A 19,331-nucleotide genomic window follows, 5' to 3' on the forward strand; every position below is an offset into this window, starting at 1 on the left:
TGTTTATATTTATCTGATATAATGTTGATTTATATGCAATACATACATCACTTGTATACAAGAGATAATTTGATTTCAACAGCCAAAACTTATACCCACTGCTTGCTAATGATATTGATCATATGGTGCATTTAAATAAGACTTCAGAAACTGTTGCTGAGTTTATTTCTTCTTCTTCTCTTTGAGGGAGAAAGGTGGGGGGTGGGGAGGGGTGCAGTGTGGTTCAAAGCAGTTAAGATTCACTGCAGAGGTGTTTTTTTCTTTCCGATCATGGAAAGAAAACAACTTTGTGAATGTAGACATTGAACTTCAATACAGATGTATATCACACACACACACACACACACACACACACACACACACATGCACACATGCACACATGCACAATATCCAACACTAAATGGTGCTCACATCATAAATAACTCAAATTATGTAGACAATTGTTCATTGTTTAGCATTTAGGTATGAATGAATGATACAAAAAAATAAAAGAAAATATCTGATCAAAGTGATTTTCTTAAGTCTGTGTTTGATTCAGACCTGTTTACACTGCATTTTGTAAACAGTCCAAATTTGATTGTACAGATTTGATAAGCAAGCAATAAGCATATGATATATATATATATATATATATATATATATATGATTTAAAATAATACAGGAAATAAAAGATGGGAGTGTAAATAAAATAAATAAAATAAAATGTAAATAAATGCAAATATTTACACTAAGAATTTACAGCACTACCAGTTTCTAAAAAAATTGGAATCAAAGAGAAAACTGGTATTATGTGTTAATCCCTTGGCCAGTTGTTAGATACACTGAACTTACAGGTTTCCATAAAAGAAATACATATTCTAACCTGGTGAAAGTAGTTTGGGTAAACAGGCCAGCTGTTTGTACCAGACTGGTGTGTCTGAATGTATGGGAGTCTTGAGAAGACTTATTGGTGCATGTAATGATGAATGAGTGAGTTCTGTATGCACACATGTATGCATGCTACACCATAAGATGAAGTCATTCTTTACTTGCGGTTAATCATCAATGCAACTGTGATGAAACACACATGAATCAGTCTTGATGATGATTATCTTTTATCAAATTCCATGCACAGTTCCACCACTCTTCTCCCCACAATTTCCATGCTAAACTGCACCACTCATTTCCCCACAGATTTCCATCCTCAACTCCAACACTCTCCTCCCCACTATATGTATTAAAAAGTCATGTGATAGAAAAGCCAGAGAAAGATCAAATTAATTGGAACAGCAATGGCTATTTTCTCAAGTCTGAAATTTGTTTTCAGAAGGCGCGCGCGCGCACACACACACACACACACACACACACACACACACACACGACGTAACACACACACACACACACACACACACACACACACACACACACACACACACACACACACACTCACTCTTACTAAATAGCAACAGTATGAAATGCTAGAATGTTTATAGATTCTGATTGCGCGAATGGGTCACACACAGGAGGATACTTTTTTCTTCAGTTCAATTGTTAAAAATCTGCGGGAGGTTTATGTCGCTGTGACAGCAGAAATGTCTCTGTGACAGCAGAAACTGACTTGACTTTGCCTTCTTGTTTCTGGTTCCGCGACAATTGAAAATCTTTGCACGACGTACAAGTTCAACTTTCGCGCTACTCATCAGTTGTCCGTTCTTTTTTAAAATACTCTTTCGGTTCTTAAACTTTCATGGATTCAAGCGCACTTTCAGTTTCAGCGGACAGAGTCGCCAAATTGCCTTATCCGGACGTCCCAAGGTGAAGGGACTGAACTTTTCACTGACTTCCGGTTTTCTGACGAACAAGGTCTATAGGGGGACAACTAAAAGGATTGGAGTTGTTCACGACAGAAACCTGATTTGATCACTGTCTTTGTTTTGAGGGAAGAAATTTCCTATTGTTGCCCTTCCCTCCCCCCCCCCTCTCTCTCTCTCACTCTCTCCCTCTGAGGAAAAAAACCATTTAGATGGACATTGTAATTATATGATGTGTTTGTATTGATATGATGGATTTTTATGTTCAGGCAAAAATAATTATTTCATGATCTATATGTTCTTTAGTACGTGTTTGTATTGATATGATGTGTGTCGATGTTTCTTGCGTAAATATTTATTATATGATTTATATGTACTTTGTTTTCTGTGTACTTTCCAAACCTTGGAGACGAACGACTGAAAAAAAGAAGAAAAAAAGGGCGCATTACCCCCATGTCACATGTACTTTAAGCAAATGACAAAGTGCCAAAGTGTCGCAAATCTTTTATTCGTTTATGTTGCTTCAGTTCTTTTTTTCTCTTTCTGTTGCATTTTATGTTTTGCACTATTTTGTTCTGATTAGTACCTACTATGTCACTATGACATAAAATATTTCAGTGTTCAGTGTTCTCTCTCTCTGTCTCTGTCTCTCTCTCTCTCTCATCATAAGTGACACTAACAAAATGTTGTTGACACTGACTGACAGGCGGAACCAGATCGGAGTCTCCCAGACGACCATCCTGATCTGGTGTATTTGAGGAAATTTGGGCGGGTAAGTCCACCCCCCCATCCACCCACCCCGCCACTACACCTGATCCCTTTCATCTCCTTTCTCAGCTCTGTCTGTCTGTCTGTCTGTCTATCAATCTCTCTGTCACTCTATCTCTTTCTCTCTCTCTCTATCTCTCTCTCTCTCTCTATCTTTCTCTCTCTCTCTCTCTCTCTCTCTCTCTCTATATATATATATATACACCGTGTGTCCCCCAAAAATGTGAATTGCTTCTTGAGAAGGCTTTTCTCAGTGATAAAGAAACCGAATTCATTGACAATTTTCACACAGTAACCTTAGGGTATCATCAAAGTCATCAACAAGTCTGCAAAATATCTAAAAGTTCGGACGCAAATTATGCGAGTATTGTCAAATTCAAAACAGCATGTCAAAAAATCCAATATCAGAGCTGTGCAATGTGACCTTCATCATGTTCATGCCAGCTGACGGGTGTTGGCATCTGTCAATCAGTGTCAGTCTAAAAATAGCCTGTCTGGGTGTCAAGTCTATTGATTTTTTTAATTGTCGTCTGTATCCAAAATCAGTTCTGTCCAAAGTTTCAGTTTGGAAGAATCAACCATGCCTTTGAGTGCAAGTGATAAGGTTACCATTGAAAACTGTTTCAAGGAGGAAGGCTGGGGTGGAAGAAGGATCGTAAAGGAATTTCCAGGCAAGGGGTGGAGTCCTGTCACTGTAAATAGACTTGTCGCTGAAATACGCACTATAGGGTCAGTAGCACGTAAAATTAGCAGTGGGAGACCCAAGACTGCATGTTCGGAGGAGAACAAAGACCGTGTTGAGGAACTGATTCAATCCCAGGAGAAGAACTCAGGGACCCACAAATCTCTAGAGAAGTTGCAAGCTATTTACAAGTGAGTAAGTATTCTGTGCAAAGAATGGTGAAAGAACTGGAGCTGAGGCCCTTCAAGAGGATACGGGTATCAAGGAGGGACCAAAATGTTAGAGGGAAAAGAAAAACTCGCTGCCGTAACCTGAATGACCGCTACTCAGCCACTGATGTGAAAACAATCATTTTCACAGACGAGAAAGACTTTATGTTAGAGATAGCTAAAAATCGCCAAAACGATCGCGTTTATGGGAAACAGAAACGAGAAATTTAGCCATCTCGCCTCTATCATGAGACTTTTAGATTTTCAAAAAAGATAATGGTATCAGCTGGAGTATCCTGGAAAGGAAAAACAAACATTCATTTTATTGACACTGATAGAGTCAAGGTTAATAGTGAAAGCTGCATTCAGTTATTGGATGATAATCTTCTCCCGAATTGTAGGCGTCTTTATCCTAGAAACAATTACGTGTTTCAGCAAGATGGGGCTCCTTCACACACAAGTAGGGTAACCCAGGCGCATCTGGAGGAGGCTACACCAGAATTCATAAAGAAGGATGAATGGCCTCCACAGAGTTCTGACTAACCCAATGGATTATGCCATAATTATGGGACTCTCTGAAGGAGAAAGTTTACCAGGGAGTGAGAGACAAATTGACAGAGCAGGCGTTAAAGGACAGGATAATTATGTCACGGGAGGAGATATGGGTGGAAGAAATACGTAAAAGAATTTCTGCTTGGAAGAAACGGCTTCGTTTCGTCGTGGAGGAAGATGGAGGCCACATTGAGCATAAACTGAAATAAGTGAGTTTTCCTCTGATATTGGATTTTTTGACATGCTGTTTTGAATTTGACAATACTCGCAAATTTGCGTCCGAACTTTTAGATATTTTGTAGACTTGTTCATGATACCCTAAGGTTACTGTTTGAAAATTTTCAATGAATTCGGTTACTCAATCACTGAGAATATACTTGTCAAAAAGTGGTTCACTTTTTTGGGGGACACCCGATATATATGAGTGGCGCTTCGCGAGAGAGCAGCCGCTGTCGTGAACGCTCTGTGATACTTGTGTTGTAGTGTGCCAGCAGTGTCATCTGCACCCCTTCCCCTTCCCTCCCCTCCCCTCATCCTCCCCTCCACAACCCCCCGACCCTCCCGAATCCTTATCTCCCTCCCTGCACCGTCCAGGCCAAAGTCGAGCCTTTGAGGTCGCGCCGACACTGTCCCAAACCCCTGCTCTCCTTCCCCCACCCACTCCAGTCCCTCTGTCTTGTCGGTCTACTTGACAATAGATGATCTAAACGAAGCAATAGCTAAATGTAAGAAAGAATCGGCTCCTGGCCTAGACAAAGTTCGCTACTCGGACATCAAGGGGCTATCGGAAGAAGACAGAAGCAAACTTTTCAATCTGTATCAAAACAGTTTCCACAATGGACATGTGCTGGAAGACTGGACACACAGCTTCATAAAACCCATACCAAAACCAGGAAAGGACCATCGTCAGGTAAGCGGCTACCGAATCCTAACCATGCAAAACATTGCTGGAAAGCTCATGGAAAGCATGATAGCCAGGAAACTTGCAAGGGATCTTGAACACAGGCACATTCTCCCTTCAGATCAAGGTGGTTACAGAACAGGCAAGTCCACATGGGAAAATGCAGCTGCTTTTTGCATATGAGGTGTATGAAGGATTTCAAAGAAAAGAAGAAACACTAGCACTAGCAATCGACCTTGGAGATGCCTACAATAAAGTCCAGTTTGTGCACCTCATGGAGTTGCTACTAGGGTATGGAGTAAGTTTGACACTGACAAGATGGATAGCAGCAGTGCTTCAGGAAAGAACCGCCGTCCTACGCCTCGGAGATTGGATGTCTGCACCTTCTAAACTATCCATGGCACTGCCACAAGGGTCTCCGCTCTCTCCTGTCCTCTACAACGTCTACACGAAGGGCCTTACAGACTTAAACAACAATAGAATAGCTCGGGTGCCTACTATTGCGGATGATGGCCTGGTCTTCAAAACTTCGAAAGATGCTCAGGAAAGAACTAAAGCCGTCCAGAAACAACTAAACAATATTGCTCAATGGTGCAAAGACACAGGATCTTCCATCAATCCAGCGAAAGCCCAAACGTTGCTGTGCACCCTCAACAACAGAACCGCGAGCAAATCACCACCACCTGTGTCATTCGACGGGATTCAGATCGAAAAAACTGAATGCCTACGCTACCTAGGAATACAGTTCGACAGGATGCTGACCTTCAGAAAACATACGGAAAATACTGTTCTCAAATGTAAAAAGGGCCTTTCAGTCTTAAAAGCAATGGCAAACAAAGGTATTGAACAACGCCACCTCCTACTATACCAATCACCCGTCCTCAGTGTGATCGACTGCGGACTTACGCTAACAACACCATCTCAAAGCAACCTTCTAAAATTAGAAAGAGTTCAAAATGAAGCTATGAGGCTGATCCTTGGAACAACAAAAGACACGCCTATGGAAACCATGCGATACCTGCTTGACTCCTTCAGTGCAGGCCAGAAACAAGTTAGAACAGGTTAAGACCTACTTCAAAGCATTAGAAAACCCTCAAAACCCACTGCATGACGCAGTCAAAGAACCAAAAGGCAGCCGTCTAGGAACGAGGAAGATCATGGATAAGGCAAGCAGAAGACACAATCCGCTAGTATGCTGACTACAAGACCTGAAAGAAACAAAAGAATGGGAGAAAAACCCCGAAAACCTCAACCATCTATTCAACACAGCCATTTCACCCACTCTAGGAAGACATTGTCAGGAATGGCCAGAGGGCAAAACTGATGCGGAAGTGAAGCTACTGATAGAAGAAAAAAACAGTAAAGAAGAGGACATCATCATATACACAGATGGCTCAGTCACCAAAGACCAATCCGGTTGGGGATTCATTTGTTTATTGCTTGTTGTCAAATCTGTACAATCAAATTTGGACTGTTTACAAAATGCAGTGTAAACGGGTCTGAGTCAAACACAAACAGACTTGAAAAAAATCACTTTGGTAAGATATTTTCTTTTCTTTTTTCTTTTTTTGTGTGTATCATTCATTCATACCTAAATGCAAAACAATGAACAATTGTCTAAAAAAAAATTGCGTTATTTATGATGTGAGCACCATTTAGTTTTGGATGTTGTGCGCGCGCACGCGTGTGTGTGATATACATCTGTATTGAAGCGCAGTGTCTACATTCACAAAGTTCTGATTTATTTTCCATGATCAGAAAGAAAAAAACAAAACTCTGCAGTGAATCTTAACTGGTTTGAACCACCTCCCTCCCCCCACCTTTCTCCCTCAAAGAGAAGAAGAAGAAAAAAAGAAGAAAATCACAGCCACAGTTTCTGAAGTCTTATTTACATGCACCATATGATCAGTATCGTTTGCAAGCAGTGGGTATAAGCTTTGGCTGTTGAAATCAAATTATCTCTTGCATACAAGTGATGTGTATAATTATTGCATATAAATCAACATTATATATAGATAAATATAAACAGTATATAAACAGTTGCAATATTTGTTCCCATCAGTATGAAAAAAATATCAGGAGCATTCAAACTCCACAATTCCCAAGAAGAAAGCTTTAAAAGATATTCATACATAGATAATAATCTGATTGTGTTACACAATTTGTCGATACCAATGATCCTCCTGAATCAATACGCTCTCAACTAACACACACACACACACACTCTACAAATTGACACCCACTACTGTAATCCCCCCCCCCTCCCCTTCAGTCTAAATTTTATGACAAAACAGTTTTCAAGGCCCTAATAAGTCATCTTTCACTGTGTCATCAGTGTCAGATTGGTGTAAAGGGGAAAGCAAAGCTGTCAGATCATTACATACTTTCGCTTCCAAATTTGTTAAATTTTGTAAAATTACTCAATTTACTGTCAGCAGCACTGTTTCCACTGCTGATGCAGAAGTAGCAGTGATGTCTTCTTGGACAGCTGTGACAAAAAAGAAGAAGAAAAAAAAAGAAAAAAGAAAAAAAAAGAAGACATGATTTTAGCTTGAATGTTATGATATTTTTTTAGTTACACATTTTCACTGCATTATGCATGTGCAGAATCTCAAGGCAGTGAGTTGTTGAAACTTGCAACAATAACTATGCGTTATCTATCTCTCTCTCTCTCTTTGTGTGTGTGTGTGTGTGTGTGTGTGTGTGTGTGTGTGTGTACGCGCGCGTGCGTGCGTGCGTGTGTGTGCAATGATGATGACGATTATCATTAGTAGTTGTGGTAGTAGTAGTGATGGTGGTAGTGGTATTTACCAACATTATCATTGTTGTGTCGTTATCGTTATTGTTGTTGTTGTCACATGGTCAGACAGGAACTTGAGGAAGACTCAACAATGCCTGAAATCTTCAACCTTGAGTAATACAGTTTTTGAATCTTTAATCTTGAATTTCTGTACAGGTTACGATGGTACATTAGTAGAATTAAAAAAGTTCCATGTGATATCACTGTATGGTTTTTCGTAAAATTCTTGAACGTTTTATTTCATAGGGGCATCTTTCCTGAACGGTAATGTCATTCTTAAATTTTCTTACTTTATTAGAAAGGTGATGTAATCAATACAAACATTTATAGAGGTACTTTACCTTGTGATATCATTTTGGAAATGTACAACATCATTATTAGCTGAAGGCTTTGAGAGTATGTAGAATATTAGTAGGCCTCCTTCGGTCACGGCAGTCTCTCGCAGCGGTCACATGTGTAAGCTGATGCTGGTCTGTCGGCTGCCGTCCCTTTTCTGCGAGTTCGCTTTTCTCCTGCAGCAGCTGACAGTTTGTCCTCACAAATCCGTAGCTGATTCTTGAGAGTGCTTCTCCATCTGTTGCGGTCATCTGCAAGGCCCTCCCAGGAATCAGTGTTGATCTCAAGTGCCTTCATGTCACGTTTGGAAACGTCTTTGTATCTCAGCTGTGGGCGGCCGATGCTTCTCTGTCCCGTGGCGAGCTCTCCATAAAGGATGTCTTTTGGGATGCGACCATCTTCCATGCGGCGAACGTGGCCCAGCCAGCGCAGCCAACGCTGTCTCAGCATGGTATACATGGTCGGGAGGCCAGCGCGAGTCAGGACTTCAGTGTTGTCACCTTGTCTTACCAGGAGATGCCGAGTATGCGCCGTAGGCTTCTCAGGTGGAAGGTATTGAGCCTTTTCTCCTGACGAGCATGTGTGGTCCACGCCTCACTGCCATACAGTAAGGTGTTGAGGACGCAGGCGTTGTATACAGCCATCCTTGTCTTCGTGGTCAGCTTGGGATTTGTCCACACTCTTTGTGTGAGGCGGGCTAGCGTTGTGGCTGCCTTTCCGATCCTCTTGTCGATCTCGGTATCAAGGGAGAGGTTGTTGGTGATGGTGGATCCAAGGTAAGTGAATTGATGGATGGCTTCAAGCTCGTAGTCATCAATGGTGATGGCTGGCGGAGATGGCGTGTCTTGGCCTAGGACATTTGTCTTCTTGAGACTGATGGTCAGACCAAAATCTTTGCAGGCCTGGGAGAGGCGGTCCATTAGTGACTGCAAGTCCCGCTGGGTGTGGGTCACAACTGCGACATCGTCAGCAAAGAGCATGTCTCTGATGAGGGCTTCGCGGACTTTTGTCCTTGCTCTGAGACAGGCGAGACTGAAGAGCCTGCCATCTGATCTGGTCCGCAGGTAGATCCCTTCTTGCGCTGTGCTGAACGCATGTCTCGGGAGAAGAGCAAAGAAGATTCCAAACAGGGTGGGGGCGAGGACACAGCCTTGATTGACACCGCCGCGTACGTCGAAGGGCTTGGAGAGGTTACCATTAAACTGCACCGTCCCTTTCATATTAGAGTGGAAGGACTCAGTCAAGCTGTGCAGTTTGGGGGGGCAGCCGATCTTTCGAAGAGCCCTGAAAAGGCCGTCTCTGCTAACTAGGTCAAAGGCCTTGGTGAGGTCAATGAATGCGACATACACGGGCATCCTCTGCTCTCTGCACTTCTCCTGGATTTGGCGAAGGGAGAAGATCATGTCTACCATGGATCTCTCTGCTCGAAAACCGCACTGTGATTCCGGGTAAACGCGTTCGGCCAGTTTCTGCAGGCGGATTAGGAGGACCCGAGCGTAGACTTTGCCTACAATGCTTAGAAGTGAGATGCCTCTGTAGTTGTTGCAGTCGCTCCTTTCACCCTTGCTGTTGTTGAGGGTGATAATCTTGCCGTCCCTCATGTCCTGCGGTACAGCTCCCTCATTCCAGGACTGACAGAGGACTGTGTGCAGAGGATGCAGAAGAGTAGTCTTGCAGTGTTTAATGAGGTCTGGGGGAATTCCGTCTCTGCCAGGTGCCTTGCCTGATGTCAGGCTGTTAATGGCCTTGCTGAGTTCGTCCTCAGTTGGCTCTACGTCAAGTTCTTCCATGACCGGCATGCACTTGATGGCATCGAGGGCTGAGTTGGACACTGTGTTTTCTGTGGAGTAGAGGTCGGAGTAGTGTTCTGCCCATCTCTCCATCTGCTGGCTAGGATCGTTGATTACTTCCCCCGTGGAGGATTTGAGGGGGGCAGTCTTGCTCTGTGTTGGTCCCAGTGCCTTCTTGATACCATCATACATCCCTCAGATGTTGCCTCTTTCAGCAGCATTCAGTATCTCTTCGCTGAGCTCTGTCCAGTACTCATTTGCACATCGCCTGGCGTTAAACTGAACCTTACTCCTGGTGGCCCTGAGGATTTGCAGGTTCTTCTCACTGGGTGACCGTTTGTACTCAGTATGTGCAGCGCGCTTGGCCTCAATACTGGGAGTCATCTCTGATGATTTGGCCTCAAACCAGTCGTGGGACTTCACGGTTTTCTTCCCAAAGGTGGCCGTAGCAATGCGGTGCATGGTGTCTCGTAGCGTTTCCCATCTTTCTGTGGCAGAGTCTCTGGGCTGCAGTGCATCGAATTCTCTCTCAAAGGCCTCTGCGAACTGTTCTACAAGGTCTGGCTGAGATATCTTGCTGACGTCAATGCGAGAGTTCCCTTGTTTCTTTGAGCAGTGGAACTTCTTTGGTTGCAGTCTGATCTTGCAGCATACTAGAGAGTGGTCCGTGTCGCAGTCTTCGCTGTGGTAAGAGCGCATGTGGAGAAGGTTTTTGTTGGCAGCTCGTCTTACTAGGATCAGATCCAGTTGGTGCCAATGTTTTGAGCGTGGGTGCCTCCAGGAGACTGTGTTGGGGCTTCGTCTTGAAGAAGGAGTTGGCGATGCACAGTTCATGGCAGCTACAAAACTCAAGTAGTCGCTGTCCATTCTCATTCATTTTCCCCACTCCAAAGGAACCGAGACAGGAGGGCCACGAATCGTCTGCACCCACTCTGGCATTGAAGTCGCCCAGGAGAACAAGTTGTTCTGTCCTGGGGATGTTCCTTATGGTTGATGCAAGATTTTTGTAGAACTCATCCTTGGCGTCTGGAGAGGCAGACTGTTGGAGCATATGCGCTGACGAGAGTGACATGGCCTTCGGAGGTGTTGAGGCGGAGAGTCAATAGTCGTTCTGAACCGCTGCTGCCTGGTTCGATCATGTTCAGCAGGCTGTTCCTGACTGCAAAGCCTACTCCGTACTCTCTTGGGGCATCAGAGCTCTTTCCTTGCCAGAAGAAGGTGTAGTCCCTCACCTTTAGTGTTCCTGAGTCAGCCAGCCGTGTTTCCTGCAGAGTGGCAATGTCCACATTTAGTCTCTTCAGCTCGCTGTTTATGACGGCCGTCTTTCTGGCGTCGCTGATGTCTTGCAGATCTTGGGAGAGCCCAGGCATCATTGTCTGGACATTCCAACAAGCCAGTTTCATTGTTGATCCGTTTCATGAAGTTTTCTTTTTGCCTGGTGCGGAAATTAACGACCTGCTTGTCGGATATTCTCCTAATCTTCATACACCCATAGAAGAAGGCAGGTCGTGGCGGGACAGCACCTAACTGGCTGGGTGCTGCCCAGCTTGGGCGGGCGGTAGCTGTCCAGTGGGACGCGAGGGTCCCTCCCACCGTCAGAAGCAACCCCTGGCGTCGGCTCTACGCCTGTTGAGCGCTAACTTATAACCGGTAACTGTTGCTTCACGTGTTGTTCCGACGCTAGTGCTAGTAGCGAGGTTGGAGTGTCCTCTCCAGGTTTTAGGTGCAAGGTGTTTGTGGATGGATGGACGGATATAAGCCTGGGCAATGTAATATGGAAGACAGGCTGTTGCCCATGCAGCTTGTCCCCCCTCTCCACCTCGCTGACAGATCCAAAGGAACATCAAGGCTGTTACGTTTTGGTGCCAACACGGCCGCAGGAACTGCCGGAAAGTGACAAAGTTTGCCATCCAACCGCCTTAGGGGCCCCACACCGGATTTTCTGTCAGGGTTTACTCCCATAGCTAGGTGGCCGCGGGTAGCTCTCCAGAGCTGGCGCCCTTTGTGGGTCATTTAATTCCAGCAGGGTGTCTAGCCACCCTCCTCACCATCCTCCTGAGAGGACTGGTGGGGGTGCTGGTTTAGTCGCCAGCAATTCGACCCTGTGACAGGTAGTAATGGGATCCAGGTTACCTGTAGCAGATATATCTATCTGACCTGACACTGGTACAGCTCCCTCGTAGAATATTAGTATGTAGAATATATGTAGAACATGAGTATGTAGTATATTGTGATAAAATATAACCAGAGAACATGTGTTGAAATCATCATGTTGCGTGTGTTCTTGTCGGTGGGTGTTTACTCTGTGGGTATGTATGTGGGGGGAGGGGGTGTAGTGTCTGGCTGAGTGTTGGTATGGGTGTTTATGTGTGTGCGTGCATGCGTTAATGGGTGCGCGCGCGTATGCGTGAGAGATTTTTTGTATCTTCAGTATGTAATATGCACATTGCTCTCTCTCTCTCTCTGTATATATATATATATATATTTTTTTGTTGTTGTTGTTGTTGTTGTTGTTGTTTGTTTCTTTGTTTCTTTGTTTGTTTGTTTGTTTTGTTTTTGTATTTGTTTGTTTATGATTTTTTTTCATGTGCTGTGGTATGTTATTATGCACTATTTATGTATATTGTTTTATGTGAGGCGCTTACAGATCTTTCTGAAGCGAGTTTGCGCCATATAAATACTGTATCATTAATCTTCTTCTCCTTCTTCCACCACTTCCTCCTCCACCTCCTCCTCGTCTTCTTCTTCACAAACTTTGTGTGGCGTTGGCTGACCTAATTACTTAAGTTGTACAAGAGGGGCGGGACAGGGAGATGTTTGTAGTTCTAATTTGTTTACACTATTTATAAATGAATTAGCGGTATAGATATAATGGATAAGAGGAAGTAATGGTTCTTGATTCACAGTTAAATTTTGTTTTGTAACCATTGTTATTTTTATCACTCGTTGATGACATAATTTTCTGCATTCCGACACATTTGTTCGTCTGCAGACACGGTTGAACGATTTGAAAAATTCAGCTAATCAGTTACAATTACGGGTTGATATGGATACGAGTAACATCGTTGCCTTTGGGAAGTGGGTTATTTGGCAGTGAAGGAAGAATTTGGTTCATAATGGTATCATAATGCCTAATCTTGGAATATTTTTCTCTGCTTTGGTTTTGTAGTTGCGTGCATTTTTTGTAGCAGAAGTAAGAATGTATTGTTACAATTTTAATATGAAACTTCGTTGTTGCCCATATACATTACACATCACCAGAACGTTGTTCAGCATGAGCACATTCTCAAACCACTGTTGCGTCTACATATATCGTTTAACTTCTTATCATCGAATATTTCTAATCACAAAGCTCTGAATAATCTTCCATTGAAAAGAAATCTCTGTTTTTGTTTAACGTCTGTCTGGTTTTGTTTCTTTCTCCCGTTTCCTTTTAAACCATTTTAAAAGTGAACCCCATTTCAGCTAAAGAACCTTCCGACTGAAGACGAAATGAAGACGATGACAGACAAAGAAGTGAACTTCATAGTGCACAGGTGAGCTTCCCTCAGCACACAACGAGACAATTGTATTGGGGTCAATAGTGTTGTGTAATGCAGCGCTGTGTGTTGTGCTGAGCTGTGTTGTGTTGTGCGGTGCCGTGCTGTGTTGTGGTGTGCTGTGCTTTGCTGTGGTGTGCGGTGTTGTGTGGTGGTCTGCTGTGCTGTGCTGAGTTGTGTTGCATTGTGGAGGGATGTGTTGTGCTGTGCTGTGTTGAGCTGACTTCCCCTGATGTCAAACGCCTGCACCTTTATCTGTCCAGTCCTTCTCTCTGTCAGCTCGTCACGGAATCAACACACAGATCTGGCCACACTTTGGACTGGTTCATCACCCGTGACTCTGATGCCAACACTGCATCAGTGACTGTAGCTGACGAACTTTGTTCTGACCATTCTGCTGTTATTTTTTCACTTAAGATCCAACTAGAACCAAATATCATTTGTCGCAACCTGAAATCTGTCCAAATTAACACATCTCTCTTCTCAAGCTGCTGAACGCCTTTCCGAAATTTCTGCCTGAACCGATGTCTCGATACATTGCAACACTGTCCTCCCAACTGCTGGATGAATATGCAAACCCCTCGCCCCCCCCCCCTCCCACCCCCACTCCTCACCTCCCTCCACGCACACACTACCCGCATGCTACCTGACAGGCCTTCCGCCTGTGGTACACACAGGAACTGGAATGGCAAAACGCAGGCATCACCAATCGGAACGAAGATGACGATCAACACAACTGAAAGTTCACAACCAAATCTTCCGAAAAAAACAAAAAACAAAAACAAAGTAAAACATTTGATCAAAATTCTTTTCCTCTCAAGTTATCGATGCCACGTCCACCAAATATTTTCATTCCATCATGTCAAATATTCTTGGCACTGCAAAAAAAAAGACTCGTCTTCCCTCTGCATACACTTCATCAGAAATCCCCAGTATCTTCTCCTTTTTTTCCTTTTTGGACAAAGTCCAAACTGTTTGCACCAAATTGGACCAGGCACCTTTTCTACCTATCCCTCCTGATCCTAAGTTCAACCTCTCCATTTCTTCAATCCCTTGACTGAAACTGAAATCCTGAAAGAAATGACAATAAGAATTCTATGAGCTTGATCCCATACCAGCCTCTGTCTTTTCCCAGCTTTTCACGGCTTCTTTCCTACAATCACCAAAATTGTCATTTCATCTCTTCTTACTGAAGGTTTTCCATCAATTTTCTTTCAAAACACCAATTGTCCGGCCTCTTCTGAAGAAACCCAACATTGACCCAAACATTTTGAAAAACTATTGATCAGTTTCTAACCTTCCTTTCTGGTCCTAACGTCTAGAAAAAGACGTCCTGAAGCAGCTCAACAACCATCTTCGTTTCAACAATCCCCTCCACCCTCTTTAATCTGCCTATCGTGCTGACCACAGCACCAAATCCGCTCTCCTCCACATCTTGCATAATCTCTTGTTAGCATCTGACTCAGGAAATATTTCCTGACTCTTCTCGATTCGTCAGCTGCCTTTGACACAATAGGTTCTTCTTTCCCGTTTTCATTATACATTTTGTATTAACGGCACTGCTCTCAACTGGCTCAAAAATACCTCACTGACTAATTCCAGTCTGTAACAGTTGGTGATTGCCGTTCAAGTCGAACATGGAGTCCCACAGGGATCTGTTTTAGGCCCCATGCTCTTCACACTATACACTTAAAAAAAGTGATACATATGAAAAAAAAAGTCTTCTCTCTTGCAAAAAATCGACAACATGCGACTGTTTCGTGGACATTCGTAACTAGATGACACTTAACAAGTTACAACTGAACGTGGACAAAACTGAAGCAATGATCATAGGAACTAAAAAAAACAACCTCTCTTCCTTCACAGTTGACACAGTCAAACTTGGCAGTACATCCATCTCTCTTTCCAGCTCATTCAGGAGCCTTGGTGATGTTTTTGACAACACACTGTCCAAGCAATAAAATATCAGTCGGACCTGTCAATCCTGTCATTGCCAATTACGGCGCATCAGTTCCATTAAGTTGGGTTTTTTTTAAAATTTTTTTATCCGTATATTGATGCAACATCTAAACTCGTTGTTTCTCATTCTCTCTTGTCTCAACTATTGTCTGGTTTGCCTGCTTCATCCATTCACTACCTTCAGCGAATACAAAACTCTTGCTTCTCGACTTGTCTCCAGAAAGAAAAGGTTTGAGCACATCACTCCTCTCTTGCAATCTCTATTGGCTCCCGGTCTCACATAGAATGAAGTACAAGATCAGCACTCTGTGTTATGAATGTATGAACAAATCTGCCACTTTCTATCTAAAAAAACAAAAAAACAAAACTGCATTCACCTCCACGCCCCATTTCGCTCTCTATGACCAGCTTTGGATCCACTGTTTCCGCCTTCCCATATTCAAACACTCCACGGTCAGCCACCGCTTTTTCTCTGTCTCTGGACCCTGCACTTGAAATGAACTTCCTCTTTCGCTTCGTCAGGTCTGTGCTGTTTCAGATCTGACCTTAAAACCTACCTCTCCTGAAATGAGTCCCACTCCCTGCCACCCCCATCTCTTCCTTGTCATTTTCCTCAGCTTCGTATGTATTTATTCATTTTTGTCTACGTTCACCTCTTTTCAAGTCTGGACTTAAAACCTACCTCATCCCAAATTAGCCTGCTCCTCCCTCCCTCTTTCTTCTTTGCCCTCATTTTCCTCAGCTTTGTATTGACATTTTTTTGTGAATTAAGAGTCACAGCTTTGTATTTACATTGTGAATTGGAGTTATGCAAGATTGTGAATGGCTGGAGTGTTGGCGCTTTGATTTGTCATTGCAAAAGATTCAGCGCCATATGAATACTAATCATTATTATTATTGTTATTTATTCAGTTCACTCAATTATCAATTGTTGGATGCCTGATTGACTGGCAAGCAGTTTGTTGACAGAGGGGTGGTTGATTGACTCATTGGTTGATATGGATGGATTGACTGGTTGGATGGTTGATCGAGTGGCGTTCGCGAGCGCGCGCGCGTGTGTATATGTGTGTGGGTGTGTCTGTGTCTGTGTCTGTGTACGCGCGCATGCGCATTCAGCTACCTGGACAACACAGAAGTGAAGTGCCGGAACATACGTCTGGGCCATGCAGGGAGCGGTGGCTATGAGGCATGTGACGACTACAGGTATCGCCCCATCAAGCCCTGTGTCGTCTATGACTTTGGGTAAGGCCCGGCTAGGCAGATACACAGACACAGAGATGGACAGACATATGGCTAGACAGATGAATGGATGAACGGACTGTCAAACGAACTAACAAAAATTACTGAGGTCTATCTGCATCAGTTGCTCGTGTGTGTGCATTTGTCTCTCTCTCTCTGTTTTTTCTGTTTCTCGTATTCTATGTCTCTCTCTCTCTTTCTATGTCATGCAGTATGGCAAGGTAAGACGCAAGGCAAGAAGTTCATTTCACGTGTACTTGGGGGCTTGAAATGATACATACATGCATCTTTTACATACACCACATAAATAGTGATGTGGAAAACAAAATGAAAAAAGCTGACTAGCAAACAAACAAATGCAAATCAAGTGTTGTTGTGTTTTTGTGTTTGTTTTTTTTCGTATACCTAACTGAATAATAATGCAAACAAGCATACAAAAATCAGCAATCGAACATGTGAATTTCCCATTGAACTTGACTATTTCCCCGTATCAATAGACGAAGTTCTATCGAAAAGAAATACGTATGGAAGAGACAAGATTTCAATTTTAACAGTACTCTTCTGCTGTTGTTTTTTCTGAAAACAATAAGAATCTTAAGGAGTTTGGGTATGTGTGTAGACAAACATTTTTTTCTCATGTTACGAAAAGAGGGGCACAGAAAATAATGATAAAACCTACCAGCAGTTACGTTTGTGGAACATTTTTCACGGACTCTTTCATTTCTGTTGTTCAGAACTTTACTAATTCAGTTACACAATTATTTGGTAACTGTAAAATACGGATCTTGAACATGCTGTAATTAGTATACATAATATTGTTGTCTGCATGTCCTTACCAGTCTCGCAAAAACAACGCTTAACTTCCTCTTTAAACCATGTGGTATGTATATTCAACCAGTAACTATTTAATCCAATTTCATTTAGAATGGATTGAATACATTGCAAGTATTGGTTCTGATGTATGTTAGTGGTGTATATATAGCCGAGTGGTGCATTACAATACAAAGGGGATGGTACAAAAGAATTATTAATGATTTACTGAATTAAAGGATAGAAATAAATCCTCACGCAGGCCAGGGACATATAGTGGGCCAGTCACAAAAGGGTTTTTCTATTGTTTTATTTACAATAGTTATAAGAAGATAATATGAGAAGAAGAAGAAGAAAACAGTACAAGCGATACGTAGCGAGATGTTGGCCTCTGGGACAACGCACAACATACACTGCTTGCGACACAATAAGAGAGAGAGAGAGAGCTGCTCTGGCCAGTGACTGGCCAGGTGGAAAGTGACCAGTGATCACCCACTCTGCCTACCTATGCACGTTAAGCAAACTGCACAGACCCATGCGTGGCCCGTGAAACAAAACGTCCCCAATCAGGCTAAATCTGATTAGAATTGTGTTTGTTACAAGGTGTTCAGTGCTAATAGATTTCTAAATGATTCCTGAACCAATTTACGTCGGACAGGTCGCAAAAGAAGCAGCTCAACACCTACTTTCTAAGGAGTATAAAATGAAGTTTTGATTATTTAAGATGAATTTATAATCTTATTTAATTCACCTGAAAAGGGTCAGTTCTAGCGAGCTTGTCGCTGAAAATTACAAACTGCGTTAAATCAGTTTAACGTAGGCAAACACACATGGTATAAATTTAAAGATTGAATTGCGACGATTCTACCAATATATAATACTTGCAGTTTACTGATCCGACAAAAGAGATATTTAATTAAATACGCCGTGTCACAAACACAAGTTTCCACTCATCCAATGGTGCACAGCGACACTTTTGTGGAGTGATTGTCGTTAAACGTAAGCTTAGCGTCAGTTGAAATCTTTAGACTGACGAACGATTAAACTGAAATCAAGCTTCTAACTGATTAAAGTGTGTGTGTGTGTAAGTACAACAAATATAATATTACAGTGAACGATACAGAGACTTGATTTAATAGATGTTTAGAGATTAGGTTTAGAATGGGCTTTACAGTCAAATCTGGAATGGCGTCACACATTCTGCGCGAGTCATTGAAGACCAGCGGTGGGCACGCTATGGAAAAGGCGTCTGCTATTGCTGGTATGGTAAACAGCCAGTGAAGCCAGCCAAACTCTTGGCTACATCTAAATTGAAAAAAAAAAAAAAAAAAAAAAAAAAAAAAACGTTTGTAAAACAATCAAAGATATCTATGAAGTACCTTGGTTTGTAAGAAGCTTAACCAAATTACTAGCATCCTTGTTCTTACAGGAATAGACACGGGAAACTTACCAGTTTCACCAAATACAATAAAAGATGGGATATATTGTCTAAATTTAAGAACTAGTCTGTAAAAGTATGATTGTAATTTCACCACAATATCAGATATATCAGAATCCCAAGTTTCACAGCCATATGTCAGTACAAAAACTGTTTTGTCATATAATGCAATGATTAGATCGACAGAAAGCTTTAGTTGGTTACTTCTCCTAAGATGTGCAAGCACTGCTCTTGAAGCATAGTTGTATAGATCACACTGGGCAACGTGCATTTTGTTATAGTAATTTAGCTTCAGCCCCAAGTATTGAAAGCTACTTACAACCTCAATTTTGTCCTCGTCGATATCCAAACCGGGGAATACTCTGACTTTGCCCCGAGAGAAAATTACCATTTGACACTTTTTGCCATTTGGAATTAACTTCCTTTTTTGACAACACTGTGTCACTGCTGCAAGACCATTCTGTAGGCCTGTGGCTGCGTAAAGCGTAAAGCAGAACACATAGTTACAAAAAACAACA

The 19,331-nt window shown here is 42.6% G+C and overlaps 1 protein-coding gene across 2 annotated transcripts in view; it reads left to right on the top strand.

The window, feature by feature from the left end:
- The window catches only part of LOC143291201 (putative methyltransferase-like protein 24), a 53,163-nt gene that overhangs the window by 16,889 nt on the left and 16,943 nt on the right, over positions 1-19,331 (top strand). For both annotated transcript variants that reach the window (XM_076600942.1, XM_076600943.1), the window contains 3 exons: positions 2,497-2,562; positions 13,294-13,364; positions 16,443-16,568. In XM_076600942.1, coding sequence (XP_076457057.1) covers positions 2,497-2,562; positions 13,294-13,364; positions 16,443-16,568 — 263 coding nt within the window. The remainder of the gene's footprint in view (positions 1-2,496; positions 2,563-13,293; positions 13,365-16,442; positions 16,569-19,331) is intronic.

Source organism: Babylonia areolata, chromosome 16 (genome assembly GCF_041734735.1).
Source record: "Babylonia areolata isolate BAREFJ2019XMU chromosome 16, ASM4173473v1, whole genome shotgun sequence".
In the NCBI taxonomy this organism is placed as follows: Eukaryota; Metazoa; Mollusca; class Gastropoda; order Neogastropoda; family Buccinidae; genus Babylonia; species Babylonia areolata.